This window comes from Rhea americana, unplaced genomic scaffold (genome assembly GCF_003343005.1).
Source record: "Rhea americana isolate MKP2758 unplaced genomic scaffold, rheAme1 scaffold_224, whole genome shotgun sequence".
In the NCBI taxonomy this organism is placed as follows: Eukaryota; Metazoa; Chordata; class Aves; order Rheiformes; family Rheidae; genus Rhea; species Rhea americana.
In genome coordinates this window covers 1,299,292-1,316,054 of record NW_028186340.1, presented here as the reverse complement: position 1 = coordinate 1,316,054, position 16,763 = coordinate 1,299,292, and the positions used below count along the sequence as shown (strand labels likewise).

The following is a 16,763-nucleotide window of genomic DNA, read 5'->3' as shown; positions in this document are numbered from 1 at the left end:
TGGGGGCAATTATCACAGACTGAATGATAATCTGTAAATTTCCCATCTAACTTATTTCACAATATTTTCCTCGTGGACCTATACTGTTTTGTGTCTTTCAGCTCTCTAAAGCTTTGTGCTTTCCACAAAGAGGCCTTGGTTCTGCAGCCTGTGCCTTGTGCTGTGAAGTTCTCCACTTCTTTCCCTGCTGCCGCRTGGTTTCTTTGCCCAGCCTTCACACTGCTGATGGAACCTGGAGCTCACGTGTCATCTGGGACCACCTTTTTGTGTCTTTATCATACTGACTTGCCATCTGTTTGCAAGTCTYATTGGAAACCCCATCTTTAAATGCCCCTTAATCTCTCTCTTCCTCCACTTTGTAATAGTTCTGCTCAGCTCTGTAAATTTGTTGAGATTCAGTTTATAAAAAATAAAATCGGAGAAATCTCACAAGCCTAGGATGTTTTGTGTCATTGTTGGTTAAGGCTAATAGTTAATTTTCATTTCCATCCAAATTCTNAAAGAAAAAAGAAAAAAGAAAAGAAAAAAAGAAAAGAAAACAAATTTAAACATTTAGAAACTGAAATGAGTTAAATGGAAATTTTAGGAACAGTTGATCATTTATATCTTTAACAGTGTCTATTTTTCTCTTGATTGTTTGCTGAGCTAAACTTTCAGTTAGATGACTAAGACAGAAGACATCATGTTMCCTTTCTCAAGTTATGTATAATTCCATGAATCTGTATTAAGAACATTATCCTAAGTCAGTAAGTCAATAGTTAATTTTGTACATTCGTATGTATTTGATTCAGCTGGACTTACTACAGCACAAAAGAAAAAATCTGCAGTGACCAAGTTTCCAATCTGTGTTCTGCTGAATCCTCTAGCTGTGTCGTACAAGGCAAGAGCAGGAAGTTCTCTCTCTCGCTCTCTCTCTCTTTTTTTTTTTTTTTTTTTTTTTTAAAAAAAAAAAAAAAAACTTTTATTGAAGGAGTATGAAGACACCAGTCATTTTTTCAAACTGAATATAGGTGGAAGATGAAATGTATCAGACATGGCAAGTCAAATTTTCGGGAGAGCACAGTGAGTTTTATCAGCAGTAGTAGTTCGGTAGCACTGTAGTTGCTAGCTTCTTAAGTGAACTCCAGCTGCTGTATAGCTCTTTTCTGGGATGTAAAATCAATAATCTGGACTTGATTTGTCAAATTGTTACAGCACATTCATAATCTCAGCACATGGATTCTCTCAGGTAAGTCAATGCATACACTTAAAGTCACGTACAACTCGGAATTTATGTGACCTGGAAAACTGCTAAGGGCTTCTTWCCTGTTATATATTGTATGCCATTCACGGTGCGTGATCTGACCTTTAGTTAAGCAGAGGTGTTGTTTCAGACCAATTTCAGTGGAAGAACTTGTTTGCTTTATTGAGGCCTTAGAGAATTTCCAGTCTCAAAGAAATCTGGGAAGTTTTCATTGACTCAGGCCTATTTGGTCTCTATCACATTTGAAATGTCAGACCACCTGCTAATATCAGCTAGAGGGCAGAGGCTCCTGAGGCTCAGTTACTTAATTATACCTTGAGCATCTCTGGATATTCTAAATTAAATTATAAATTTTGGAGATTATATTTTTTTTATTCCCACTAGTTAGCAGAAAGTTCAAGAGGTTCTATTTTAGATGGAAATAAAGGGTGGATGACAGATTTAGGAAATTATCATACATTAGTCCAAAGAGCTGACTAATTTATTTTTGGCTAACATACACTGTTAATAAATTACTGAACTACTGCTTTTTACTGAATATGAATATTTATACTATATACAGAACTACTGCTGGTTCTCAATGCCAGAGTTCCTTCCAGTTAATCCTTCCTTCACAGTTCAAGTGTTGAGCTAGACTTCTTATGGGTTTTGCTCTTGAATATGAAACACTGGATAAACTGCCTGTCTATTAACTCTAGATATTTCGTCTGATTTTTTTTTTTTTATTTTACTGTCTCCCTCTGCCTCATATAAGCCTTCCCTACAACCCAAAATATAAATTCCTAAATAATAATTACTGAATTTCAACTTGTTAACAGTCTTTTTTTCCCACCATTTTAAAAACAGGAATTGAACAAAAAAATTATTGCTTCTTTAGGATCAAATTGATAATCTTTTCTGTTATTGAATTGGAAAGTTCAGTTCCATAACATTCAATTTTTCTTTGACGGAGATAATTCTATTTTAAATCAAGTAATGGTAGAGTTAGCCAAAAGAAAGGCATAAAATGGCAATGAAAGTACTATTATTTAACTATGACTTTACTTACAGTTTATATTTTTTAATTTACTCTGTAGTAAGTAGAAAGAAATAAAAGCTTCCAGAAACAAAGTTCTGAGGAGACATCTATTACAATTTGCTGCATAACTATATATTGAAGAGACAGGATTTGCTTTGTATTTGACATCTAGAACAGCGCAAGCAAAACTGAAGTCAGAGCTATTATGGAGCTACTATTACTTCTTAACAATTTTTTAATACCAATATGCTCAACTAATGTTTTATATTATATGCAGTATATGCTTCATAGGATATTATAAAAGTCATTAAGGACAACATTTCAGCTTTATAAAGTACTTTTTATTTTAATTTTTTAGAATGATTTGCAAATTAATCTGAGTAAAACCTGCATTAGGATAAGCTGAGCCAGAGGCTAACATCCCCTAATATTTTTTTTTAATTTACAATTTTCAAGGTTTTAGTCAAGGATTTTACTGTTTATTTCGGTTTTAATTGCATTAATTCCTTATACACTGCAGGCAGAAGTTTTCACTACCATTCTGTTTCTCAACTAGTGATGACCACATTTTTTTTTGAAATGACAGCACTACATCCTTTCAACCACTACCATACTTCTCTCCTTCTGTTATAACGATTGAATTATGTTTAAATGTATGTAAACCAAAAACTTGACACTATTTTACAAAGTGCTAGCTTAATTTTTCTTACTACAATGAAAATAAAACCACTTACTTAGACAGGATTTAATCAGAGATGTTCTTTAATATTTTTAAAAAAAACTTTGGTGGGGGGGGAGGTAATTGATTTATAAAAGGCAGCTGATATTAGACCAGCCTTCCCAGCATCAATCTTCTTTCAATATCTTTTGTCTTCTACAGTCATACTACAAAACAAGATGACAATTCTGGTTAGGCTGACAGATGATTGTGAATATCCTGAATAGGCATCTGTGCTAATAATGCTAGATATATTAGCAGCTTTTAATGGTCGCTGGCCTAGGAGACCTGATGAAGAAAGTGATTACTTTAACTGGCTTATCTTACTGATGTTCCAGTTGCAATAGGTAAGATTTCTTTTCCCTCCATGACAGTTCTATAGAGAAACACTTTATAATCTGTCACACCTTGTTTAAAATGAATGGACATGAATAAGTTGGTAAGATAACTATTTTATATTTTAAAAGTCATGTGTTAATTTTGTATGTCATGCTGTCACCAGCTAAAACTTCTTACAACTATTTCCTTAACATCACATGTGGTTAATATAATGCCCAGGCATTTCACTGCATGAACACAGTTGGGAACTATTTAAATACTGAATGGCTCAAATTTTATCTGAGTAACAGAGACATAATGGGTTTAAGTCCTCAATTATACCTATTTGTCACTAYATTTTGCATACAGTCTTAGAGCACACCAGTACCAGAATCTGGAGAAAACAGCTGTTGTGTTCAAGCTGTTCTACTCTCCATAGTTAATCAAGCAAAACACTTARTATTTTTATCCTTCTTGCTATTACTTACTGTGAGACTTGCATCAACACTGGGAATACTTTTTGGGTGGRAACTGAGAATCTTTAGCACAGAGGAGCCTTGGGATTTTGGTTATTGATGATCTGCCACCACAAAGCAAGACTAATCCATTATGGAGTATCATATGTTAGAGTCATTTAGAAACTTCAGTTGTATCAGAATGAAGGGGACCGCGTGRTTAGTAAGACTGGCCAAAAGATCTTCAAGTGGGAAAGATTTTCAAACATACTAATTGCAACGTATACTTTGCAGGCTTTACTATGACTCTCTAGGCAGTAGCTTACATTAGGCAACTGGGCCRTGGGAGGAGATAAAGCTAGGGGAAGTACACAGATGAATGGCGCAGCTATGCTGGCTTAACAAGGCTGCAATCTTCTGCTTCATTCAGGAAGTCTAGTCATCCAAGAGCTACTAGACAGCCATACAAGTCACTGTCGGTCATATTCGTAGACTCATATGTGGCTCAGAAAAAATTAATTGGCAATCCCTATGTTAACAAAAGTTCCATTCTGCAGTCCAGCTGTTCAATTGYGTTTAAGAGCTTTTTCTAGGGTGAAAATGAGAAGTTCACAGAAAGACTTCTCATTTTCATCTCATTGGAGCACATTGTGCATTAAATTTGGTTTCCCCTTTTTGAGCACAAAATTACATTACAATAAAAATTAAAAATGCCAAAAAGAGACTTTTAATGAAAAAAATACAGAAGATCTTTTTTAACTGATATCAAAATAAATGCTTCATTTGAAGGCTTACTGTCATGTTGGCAGCATAGGTGAACTGCCTTGACAAAGGCATTGAGGTCCGATAAAGATCAAATCTGATGTGTAAAATGACTTGCCATTAAGTTTCTACAGTGTTTATTTTCTGTAGTTAGTCACTGAATCCACATAGGATAGATTTTTTATTTTTTTTTTATGTCAGGCTTTCTCTGAAACAGTGAGTCTGTGGCTATCTCACTGATTTGCTGGTGGTGTCACAGACCATTTAAAACAGAACAGCTGTGACAGAGAAGATGACAAATGTATAGGTACTGCAGGACAAGAATAAACATAAGTTAATGAAGAAAACAAAAGCATKAAAGACATATGAGGAAAAATCTAAAGCAGTGTTAAACATTGCTGTGATTTCTCATTCTTTATCAGGTTTAATTTTGCCTAAATTAAAAAAAGGATTAATTAACTCATCAGTGAAGCTTAGCAGACATTCTTGATGGAAGGACATACTTATTTTACAGAGGATCTGTAGTTTTGTACATTTCTAATATCTTACTTTTTTGGAGAAGGGGCATTATTTATGTTTTAATTTTTGCATATCCATTTTAACAGTGTCAGAGCATCAGCTGCAGTTAGGAGTAATACTTGGAGTATTTACATCTGCAACATAAGTCTCATAATAGCATGACAGTACATGACTTGTGAGTGTAAGGTTTGTTTATGGAATACTCTCTTAACTGAATTTAAGAAGGCAATGTGTGTCCAGTATGAGTTTGAGATATTTGTTATAAATATATAAATATTGTAAAGAAAAATACATGTATGAGCAAATGCATTCAAAACCAAGTATGAAAGTATCACAGGCTCTGTGGTCTCCATACCAAGCATTGCATTTTGTCCAACGCATTTACTAATTCATTAAGCATATTAACAAACAAACAAAAAAAARTTTAAAAAAGTTACAATTCATAAAGTATTCTTAACTATGAAAAGAAGAAACAACTCTGGGAATTAGAATAGAAGAGTTGAGAAAATTCTCATGAGACACAACTTTTGTTCAAGTTTAGAAAATAGCAAYGGCTTTGGATTACCACTAGGATTTGACTGAAATAAGTGTAATTTCTTTATGCATGTACTTCAATAAACAAAAATACACAAACCYCCACCCCCCTCCACACATATTCAAAAAGCTCCAGGGCTTTGGGGATAGGATTCAGCTGGAAATGTAGACCCTTAATGCAGCAACTTCAGTRCTAGTGGTGCCTGTGGAGCTGTGGAGCTCACCCAAAGTGGATATGTACACGATGGGCAGCTGCATTGCTCCTAGGCTGTTTTGACCACTGCAGCCAGGACTCTAGTGTCTTAAGTGGCAGTTTAGATGCTTAGGTCACATACAGACACCTACATTTAAGCATCTTACTATTATCTGAATTCAGCTCCTTGCTTTAACATTTTTGTTTAATTTTCTCACAAACATTCCAGGAGAGACTAGAAGAAAAAATCAAAACAACAGCTCCCCCCCCTCCCCCAGTAACTTTTTTATTATTTTAAAGTATTCCAACTTTTTTAGCCACCCCTGATTTCTCTGACACTTTGAGGGTTCCTTAAGGACCATATTCATACTATGTAATCTTAGGAGTACATGGAAAAGAAACTGGTTCCTGACTTAGATAATTCATTTCTGTAACTATGAAGAGAGCAAGGCCTCCTCCAGCGCTAGAGTTTTACATGTTGTGAATGGCCTTTCCTCTCCTTTTGCCCATGAAGGAATCAGTTGACAGAATGCTTTTATTTTTGAGAGGGAACTAGTTACATTTTAACTTTTCAAGTTTCAGAAACTAATATAGCTGAAAGATTTTAAAAATAGATACTGAAGTACTTAAAGTAAAGCCATTTCTTGGGGTAAGAGACTTTTTAAGCCCCTTTGAGGCCAGTGTCATCAGTTTAAATGAGTCCTACTGTCACTTATAATGAGGCAATAAACACACTTCATTGAGAATATTCCTCTCATTTGGAATTCCCCAAATAACCATATTGACTCAGTAACTGCTCTTAAATTATAAAAATTCCTTTCTCCCACTGTCTGCATCATTATAAATAAAAACGAGTGACTGGAAAGCCTAATTATAAAACTCTTGACAAGTATATGGATTAAGCAGGGGGTCAGAAGTTGCAATAGCATTGCTTTAGGTTTCGGAAGAGAAAGCTAAGTAAACATTTTCATTACAAAACATTCTTTACTAACCAGATGTAGATCAATGCACGTAGAATTGTGTTCACAGGCATTGGTTATGCAGTCATCAATGTCCTGGTCACATTTCAGTCCTGCGTATCCTGGGTTGCACAAGCAATAGAAGCCGTCGACAACTGCAACAGACACAGTACCTTAATACTAATATTGTTTTAGTATAAAAACTGAATATAGTAAAACTAARTAAGTAACAGTTATGACTAATATTCAGAAAAGATTTGGATAGGCTTCACCTGAATATGTGGACATTAAAAAAAATGAACTAAAGGAAAGTCAGTACCTCAAAACAGCTCAAGTATGAAGACAGATTAGCTGTACTACATTTTACTTAAACAATTCAATTAGCTTAACACAAGAATTACAAATCAATGACACATTACAAGCTTGTGAAAAAAGTGATCAGAYCTTATAAACTACTAAGTAATTTTTCATCACAAAACTGTACACAAGGTACATAAGATTTCAGCTTTAATATTGACCTTAAATGCAACAGGGACTGAAGACTGTTTCTTTTGGTAAGAAATGCCTCCTATTAYATCACAATGTTAAAGGAAAACTTGCTTGAGTTGAACTTGGCAGCTCAACTTACGATGTATTTCCATGTTTCATTTTAATTTTCAGCTAACGATAAGGATCCTACCCCTTTTTCATCATTAATGATCTAAAGCGAGAAGAATCTTTAGACTGCTACATCCATATAAGGAGTATAATGACAGCAGTAATTGCAGTTCTTGTGGGCCTSGATTTATTATATCCTCAAATAGGCCCCTGGATTCTTCATTATCTCTGAGATTTGCTATGGAATCCATTCTGTCATTGTGTCTGTGCGAAGAGCTGCTATTACATTCATTAGATGCTTTAAGTCCTTCATAGCAGCATCATTTTTCATCTGCTAAGTGTTTCTGAGCTTCCCCAGAATTCTCAGTTTCTGCAGTCAGGATTTTGCCCATTGTGCAGAGAAACTGAGACCTCCAAGTAATAGAGGCCAGGTCCAGAGGTTCCACAAMGACAAGCTATCCACCAAAAATCTGGCACTTTATTAGCAGGAAGAACTTTACTGYATCTTATCTAAATTCTGGTTCAAAAATCTCTGAACCAATATGCAGTAAATAAAAACATCTACAAACTTGTTATGAAGTAATCTTTACTAGGCAAGATGTGAAGCTGCTTACCTTATTCCCATATATGAACACATAGAATTCCTAAAGTTTATTTAAACTGATTATTTTACAAACAAGAGAGTTTTAGGCAATAATTTCTTTAGTAATTTGGGGTCAGATCTTTAAGATCTCATCTGAAGTCAGTGAAATTAATTTCACCTTCTGTGAATTTGTTTTTAAATTTCTGAATTTCAGGGAAGTTCATGTGTCATCATTCTTATTTTAAAAGGGATGTGGAGAAACTGGAGCGGCTGCTGGGGGGTCACCCCCTGCCCAGAAGGACCAGGGCTGTGGCTGTAGCCRGGGCTGGGGCTTGGAGAAACTGGAGAGGGACCCAGCAGAAGACTAMCAGGCTTTGTCAGGGCTTAAAGTCCATGATCTAGGCGAAGAAGTTGTATCAGCTGAGCTGGTTTTGTATTAGCTAGATAAAGGGCTATGTAATAACAACTTGAAGGGCAGTTACAAACATGACAGAATCAAATTCTTCTCATCAGTGCCAGACGGTATAATAAGGGGCAATGGCTACAAATTGCAGCTCAGAAGATTCAGACTGGATACTAAAAGAGGGGAAAAAATCACTGTAGGAGTAGAGCAGCAGTGGACTAGGCTGTCCCAAAGGGTCTATCAAATTTCTTTCCATTCGTGGAGGCTTTCTAAGTGCAACTAGAGAAAGCCGTGGCTGACATGCTCTAACACTGTATTTTGTCTAGCTTCACGCAGGAGGTTTGATTAGGTGACCTCCGAGGTCATCCTCCTTTCCAACCAGCTTTGCTAAGACTCTGTGAAAAATTAACACTTTTATTTACCAGGTATAGAAAGTACCTGATAGGTAGTGTGGTCCCATAAAACATTGTAATGAGTACCCTAGACATACTTGGTGCTACTACACTTACCCTGACAATCTAGACAGAACATGGTGGAGTAATTCATATTCAGTTTGCTTCTAAATCCTAGCATAGAAATATTAAGTATCACTATCASTGGAAGTGGCAGTTACATGGTGTTACCATGTTCATGCTATAAGGTGCTTACCAGTAAATAGATGCTCCATTTTACATCAGTTTGCTATTTAATACAATATTTAGACTTGTTACAATTATTATATATTCTGCCTCACTGCTCTGTGAGCTCCTTTTTCAGCACCTGAATATTCTCTCTCATTAAATGCACAATGTAAGAGGTGTTTGGCTAATTTGGGTATCAAAGGAGACAGCACAAATCTCATTAAAATTTCTCATTAGCTGCAATTCTGACCCCCTGAACACACAAACCTCAGTGCCAGGAGTAGAGGCATTCTGGCAAAAAAAATCCTCCTGGCACTGGCTGTGGAGCTTCAGACAAGCTAAATTTCAGTAAATTATCCACTGCTCTCCCCAGAGCAACTCGGTAGCTATAGAAGCTTAACAGAAAGACTACTCCACATTAAAGTGAGTAACCAGGCTGAACTCACTGTCATAGCAGTACCCGTGGAGGCAGGGGTTAGAACTGCACTCATTGACATTGATCTCACAGCGTGGACCTGCAAAGCCCTTCACGCACTGGCACTGGAATCCRAGGGGAAAAATGTCCAAATTCATTTCTTCTGTGCAAACAGCTCCATTCTCACAGGGATTGCTGGCCTCACAAGGCCTAAACTCACAGTTTGAGCCTGAAAAGGAAAACRGCAAAACTGTCAGTGTTTAACTAATGAACATAACCCTGCAGCTGCTGTATTTTCTTTAGATCTCTGGTTAATACTGAATTGCAGTGTCTCAGAAATACATGTGTGAATATTGCCATGCAGAGATGCTTTGCTTTGTAAACTTACAAATAAAAAGCTATTATTTCTACCTGCCTTGTTTATGTAATGACTTTACATTTTAAAATCAAATTAGTTATTTGAATACCTTTTATAATTCTTCTGTTTACCCTTGTCCTCTAAAATGTCTTAAAAAGTATAGTGACTTTTAAGAAAATAATGAATTTTAGTTAAAAGCTTCCTCTAGCTTTTTCCTGCTATTCTGTTGTCACAGAAAAGATTGCTTATAGATTAACCCAGAATGGTGAACATGAATAAAATGCCAGGAACCTTATGTTATATTAATGTTCAGCTTGCAATTAATGACTGCACACAAACTATCTTACTGAAATAATTTATTTTTAATAATGAATGGCTGTCTCCACAGTGTATGAAAATAGCCATATGATAGAAAATCTCACAGTCCTTGCCTCAAGTATGCGATGGATTAGAGTCCAGTGATACTTATTTGGGATAATCAGGGAAGCGTATGCTGGTGATCTTCCCTTCAGGAGCAGCTTATCTCCTGCTCCAGCAACCTCACCTTCCTTAGACAGGGTCTAACCTAAACCAGTGACAAGCAAGGAGACACGGCAACATAAAGTGCCTACACGGGAAATCACACCCTGCCGCGGGCAGCCCYGGGCACTGAGCAGCTGGCGCGGGGGAGAGGGGTGAAGGGAAAGCCCGGCAGAGCCGTGGCAAAGGGGGAAGAGGCACAACGACCAGCCCTCTCGCTGTGAGGACCTCAGGATGCTGACTGCTCACGGCAACCCTCCCCCAGCCTTCCTGCTGAGCTTTGAAGTGAGGACCTCAGGACATGGGGCATTGGAAAGCTGAGCACGACAGCAGTGAAAAGGGGCCAGTACTAGGGAGTGGTGTTTTTACAACAATTTTAACTGTTATTAATGAGGCTTTCCTGTATTAATTAGACAACATGGACTATCAGACTGTTAAAACATTAACTGAACTAACAATAAATTCTTGGCAGCACCTGTAAGACATGTTTCCTGTTGCCCATAACAATGTAATATCACACACTGGGCAGGAAGCTGGCAGCCCTGGATGCCAGATCTGCTCAGCCTGGCTCAGCTCCCTCCCAGGGAAACTGCAGGAGGGTGCAGCTACCATGCTGCTGTTGCCATGCTGCATGCGGGATACTCTGCAGACTCAAAAAGGAACAGGAGAGGAGGAGCTTGGTGCTAAGCCAGATAGCACTAGGATGGTCAGATGGGATAGGACGACCCATGTTCTTTAACTACCTTCCCAGAAGAAGGAGGCCAAAAAGGGTTACCCCTTAAAAAAGCTTTACTGAAGCCAGTGTTTTTGACATGGTTCAATGATCTTGTGTCCTCTGAATCAATGAGAAGGATATGCTCAAATACTCTTAAAGAATATGCCCCTAATGTCTTTCCTTGCTGGTTGTAAATTCAGGGTAATTATACTTTTCTAGCAAACCAAATAAAGGAAAGAAATTTTGAGGCCTTTAGACTCTGTAGTCTAGTAGAAGTAGTAGATAGTAGAAGTAGCAGAATGTACATGTTAAAGATGAGTTGGTTGTCTTCTATGAACTCTCCATTCTTCACCTTCCCTTCACCACTTTCTAGTAGGTATGTGTGTATGTGCTAGCCGTAGAGGTCTAACTGAAAACAGACATCTATTACATGTTCAGTGGATTTTTTTTCCAAAAGATTGTATAAGTTCTCCTGTTGATAGTAAGAAAAAAAAAATCTGAGTTGTGTAATAGTACTGAGAATTTTCGATTTCTTTTCAGACTCAAAACTTTAGACAAGTATTCCTGACAAAGAATCAACCAGCATTAGACCTATTACTATCAGAAGTGGAAATTCATATAGTTTGGGGGATATACTTTTAGGGAAACTGGGTTAGTTAAGTGGTTGGTTTATTCTGAATATTTTATTATGGAGTTGAGTATTTTATTATGATTTCAAAAGAACAAGACTTTAGCTAGCTACAACTGCTTCTGTTCCCCAGAGTAATTTGATTAAAAACTTAGAATTCCTGAAACAATGTAGAATATGGTGAAAGGATGAAAAACATACAGTGGATAAATTTACTATTAAGATCTTTATTAGACAGAATGTTATTTAACTTTAACTTGGAAGGTGTGCTTTCAGACTTACTGAGATATGTTGTCAGTAAAATGATTTTGGCTCTGCAATAAGAAAGGAAACACTGAATAGCCTCAGTCAACTAAAACTTCATCTCTGTTCCTTTGCTTTACTGTCATTRCATACAAAATGTTGGTGGCTTATCACATATAAGTTTCTTTTCYCCCTTTTATGGGAACTGTTAATCACATAGTAGCACACTGACTATAGCAGATATTCTTCACAATAATGAGACACACATTCTACAAAACATGGGCTGGCTGGATTTTGGTGAGCTGATTCTCTACTATTAAGATATTGTCTTAAGAGCTGAACTCTTAAGGCCCCTAGCAGCAAAAACAACAGATAGGAATAGAATTTGAGTAAAAAAACTTCTGACCACAGCAGATACTCTGGCAGGGGAAAAGAAGAATGGCACAAGTCATTCCCTATCTTTATGCGACTGGTGGTGTCTCTGACCCAGGGCAATTCTGCTGCTGGCAGTCGGCAAACTCAGCTCTGTAATTCATTGAAACAGCATGGCAAATGCTGCCATATGGCACACAGAGATTTTGCCTTTAAGTTTTCGTCTTTATATCACAACAGCTTGACATGGGTGACAATCCMGCTGATTCCTAAAGTGGAGTTCATACCCACATGAACAAGTTTAACACATGGTTCACAATAATAAGGGAAACTATCTGATGATACAGTAATGCAGCAATTGTTTTCCCTCTGGGTTGATGGAAGACTCTCTACTAAACAGATTTGTCTTGTCCTCTTGTGTGCCAAGTGTTTGGGGCAGGGGGATACATATTTACAAGAGATAAAGCAAAGGCCATGYCACAATGCATCACTTTTCCGTTACTGTAATACTTTTCCCCAGCAGTAGATRCAACCACATTTTAGGCCAGAGCGTAACAGATGCTTGGTGAACAATTACAGAACAACGAAGCAATAAGAAACAGTTAAGATATATGTCCTAAAGCCTACAAGGATATATTATTTACAAATATTTGTCCAGTAATAATAATAGAACTGTGCATCCTACCAGTGGATCACCACCACCTTTTTCATAAGAAAAGCCATTCATTCAAGCCACTACATTGCACGATGTTTAACCCTGTCTCCCCATCTTCCCTGCATATCTTTCCAGAGAGCTGGTATCACTTCACAACTATGTACCCCATCACTCTAATGAGACAGTAGTCCTGAAGTGCATATGGACTTTTTATTCCTTCTGACTGCTATGTTGCACCCCCAGTKGCACAACTTTGTCCAAGTGTGACAGCTTCCCTGATGATGTTTTMCTGCAGACAATTCTTTTCACTCCATGCACCAGTACAAGCTGAGGGCTGATGTACTAGAAAGCAGCTCTGCAGAGAAGGACCTGGGAGTGCTGGTGGACAACAAATTGACCATGAGCCAGCAACGTCCCCTTGTGGCCAAGAAGGTCAATGGTCTCCTGGGGTGCATTAGGAAGAGTGTTGCCAGCAGGTCGAGGGAGGTGATCCTGCCCCTCTMCTCAGCCCTGGCGAGGCCTCATCTCGAGTCCTGTGTCCAGTTCTGGGCTCCTCAGGACAAGAGAGACATGGAGCTACTGGAGAGAGCCCAGCATAGGGCTGCAAAGATGATCAGAGGGCTGGAGCACCTGCCCTATGAGGAACGACTGTGAGAACTGGGCCTGTTTAGCATGGGGAAGAGAAGACTGAGGGGGGATCTTCTCAATGTGTACAAGTACCTGAAGGGAGGGTGTCAAGGGGACAGGGACAAACTCTTTTCAGATGTCCCATATGACAGGACAAGAGTAAGTGGGCAGAAATTGAAGCACAGGAAGTTCCTCCTGAGCGTGAGGGGGAATTTCTTCCCTGTGAGAGTGACAGAGCCCTGGCCCAGGTTGCCCAGAGAGGTKGTGGAGTCTCCTTCTCTGGAGATCTTCAAGACCTGCCTGGATGCGATCCTATGCAATGTGCTCTAGGTGAMCCTGCTTGAGCTGGGAGGTTGGACTAGATGCTCTCCAGAGGTCCCTTCCAATCTTACCCATTCTGTGATTCTGTGATAATTTCTGCTCTTCCTTTSTGTTTTTGAAGCTATTATAGCCAATGTACTTACATTATCCTGACATTTATGAAAAATGGAAAAATTAATATCTGGTCATAAAGTTGGTGAGCTGAGTTAATAGGAATATTATTGGCCAAATGAGGCCAAACCACATGACAGTATTAATTGCTAGTAGTATTTTAAACATTTTTTTTCAGTGCCTTCTTTCAAGATACGTTCACCTTTCTTTAATCAGAAATTCAAGCTTTTTCTCCTCTCACTTAGCTTTCCTGCATGTCACTGTATGGAAAATCCCTTTTTCTGCTATTGAAGTGAGAAAGTTTTCATTTATATTCAAAATGAAAAGTTAGGAAGACAATAAGACCAGAAAAAATAAGATTGTCACTCACACGCTCACTCTCTTGTCCAGAATCAAGCCTTTTTTAAACACTCATTTGTACTGAAAATTAATAATATWAAAGATTCTTCCCTCATTCAGAGGAGCACAAGTGTTTATATTATTTTTAGTATATTTTTGAAATATTTTCATTATTAAAGAATTTATTATTAGGCTAATCAAAACAAATGGCAAGAAAATGAGAAAACAATATTGTCCAATTTTAAAATAAGAGTTTTTAGAAAAGCACATATCCACAAAGCAATTGTAGTTGTGATGTAACAGGTAGTGATGGTTATATATTACTACATGTTTCTGTTGCTCTCATATCTACATTTTTTTAATCAAACTGTAAATATATGATTAAAGCTATTCAGATAAATTAAGCAACAAAAGTTGTAGATGAAAAACTGTTTTCTTTATTAAAGTAAATTAAGTAAATAGAAAACTTTTTTATTGTAAAACATATGTTAGACAATTTTTGTGAAAATATATAAATATAAGATGTTTAATTGTAGATGATTAGTTTGAATATGTCTTGATCTTACTTGATCTGGTAAATTTCTGTAATAATAAGTCTCTGACTACGGCTGGAAAAAGATACTCTGCCAGGGAAGTAGTTTATAAACTGTCTTCTCTCATATCAGGGTTTGTAGACAGGATTTAGTCATCACAGCGTAGAAAAATAATATTCACTACACATAGTGAGCTGACAAAAAAAGAGGAAGAAAGAATGTGGAACAGATCAAATGTGAAAAGGAGTCAAACACAAGTTCATTAAAGAATTAATAAATTCAACACATTTTTCCAACTGTACTTAATTCAGTTTGGCTAGTTTAACGTTTTCTATTATTTGATTTCTTAGCTGTATTTTGTTGATTATAACAATTGATTGTCTTTACTTTGGAGGAACTATTAGCCAATTAAGAGCTTCTCCATTAGAATAAAATCCAAYGGAAGCCAGTAGAATATGCAGAAACTGTTAAGTTACAGAGTCAACTGAAGGGTATCTTTTTTCAGTGGCACAATGTATTGGATTAAATATTATGTCTCTCTATTAAGATGCAAAATGTACCCACAAATGAATCATTTATTTGGAAATTCCTTATTTTTTTGTAATGTATTGTACATATTGTATAATAAGCAATGCCACTCTTCTAATGTTACTTAGGTCTCTTTTCTACTACATTTCTTTGTAATAGTTCTACAATAGATTCCCTAAATATCGTAAATGAGCACTGGAAATAGATAGTCTCTTGCTGAAAACACTTTGATTTGTTTAGGGCATTATTAACAGTCAAAAGCATCAATTTATAAAAATAACATAGAAAGTAAATTATCTGAGATAAGTTTTTATTCCCTTATGAGAAACTATTGACTATTTAGTTTTTGTTTTTATTTGCTCAGCATAAATCTGTACATGAAATATTTTGATGTGTACTATGGAATTCTTTCACAATCAAAAATGGCATTCTTTGATGTTGTTATTCTTTTGGGGAAATAATTTAATAAGAAAAGCCATTTTCTGCTAACATTTTAAGGAATTAAATCTGACAACAGCTCTCAAAGTCAGCATTTTGCAATAGAAAGATAGACTGAATCAATGAAAAATATATCACATTGCAAACTGCTGGCATGATTATGACAATATAGTGAAAATAAACTATTTGTGGCTGGTTCCAGAGAAACAATAACATCACTTGGATGGCAATTTCCTAAATAATATTAAGTACTCTAGTAGTGATAAATAAACACTCATGAGAACAGAAGGCTCTGCAGACAGAATAGGTGACATCATTGCCAAGTGGTCCATGTGRAGGTTTGGACCAAAGGTGAGAACCAGCCAGCAGCAGCCATGCTTAAGCAGCCAGAGTGGAGTCAGAGGAGGTGGCTGCACAGGGAGATTTTGAAGTGAGTGTTCTACTAGCTACTGCTGTGGAAACTGTGGTGCTGATCTTTGATTCTGATTTTGGGATAAAGCTCCAGTAACCTTATGACAATGATGTCATTAGSGGGTTTCAGTAGCCTGGCTTAAAGTTCACCAGTAGTATAAATTTGATGCAAACAAAAATGGGTCTAGTAGGTCAATACCCAGATTTGAAGATGGTTACATCAGCAGCTCTTTTGAACAGTGGACAAACTGCTGCAGATACTATGGAAGATTGTTGATGTACTGGCAATTGACAAGAAGTCAATTGAAGTTGTTGAGGCAAGATGCAGAAAAACTGCCTTCCAAATAACAGCACCAAGGATAGAGGACTTGGCCTAGGTCTCCTGTGGTAGCATTGGCTTACAGATAAGCATGTACAATCTGAAGAGACCCAGCTGGCTTACTGATTCTCATTAAGCAATGAAGAATTTTCTCTCTTGAATTTTGAATATATGTGAATAAATCTGGTCCAGGAAGATCTCCTGAATCACAGAAAAAAAAAAGAAAGAAAAAAGAAAAGAAAAAAAAAGAAAGAAAAAAGAAAAGAAAAGAAAAGAAAAGAAAAGAAAAGAAAAGAAAAGAAAAGAAAA

General features: G+C 36.9%; 1 protein-coding gene across 1 annotated transcript in view; it reads right to left on the bottom strand.

Annotated features, from left to right (window-relative positions):
- LOC146595489 (uncharacterized) overlaps nucleotides 1-16,763 on the bottom strand; it is a gene marked incomplete at its 3' end in the record, with an annotated part of 408,834 nt that overhangs the window by 110,312 nt on the left and 281,759 nt on the right. The window contains exons 20-21 of the mRNA XM_085305610.1: nucleotides 9,369-9,566; nucleotides 6,753-6,874 (exon numbers count right to left, since the gene is read on the bottom strand). Of these exons, the coding sequence (XP_085161736.1) occupies nucleotides 6,753-6,874; nucleotides 9,369-9,566 (320 nt within the window). The remainder of the gene's footprint in view (nucleotides 1-6,752; nucleotides 6,875-9,368; nucleotides 9,567-16,763) is intronic.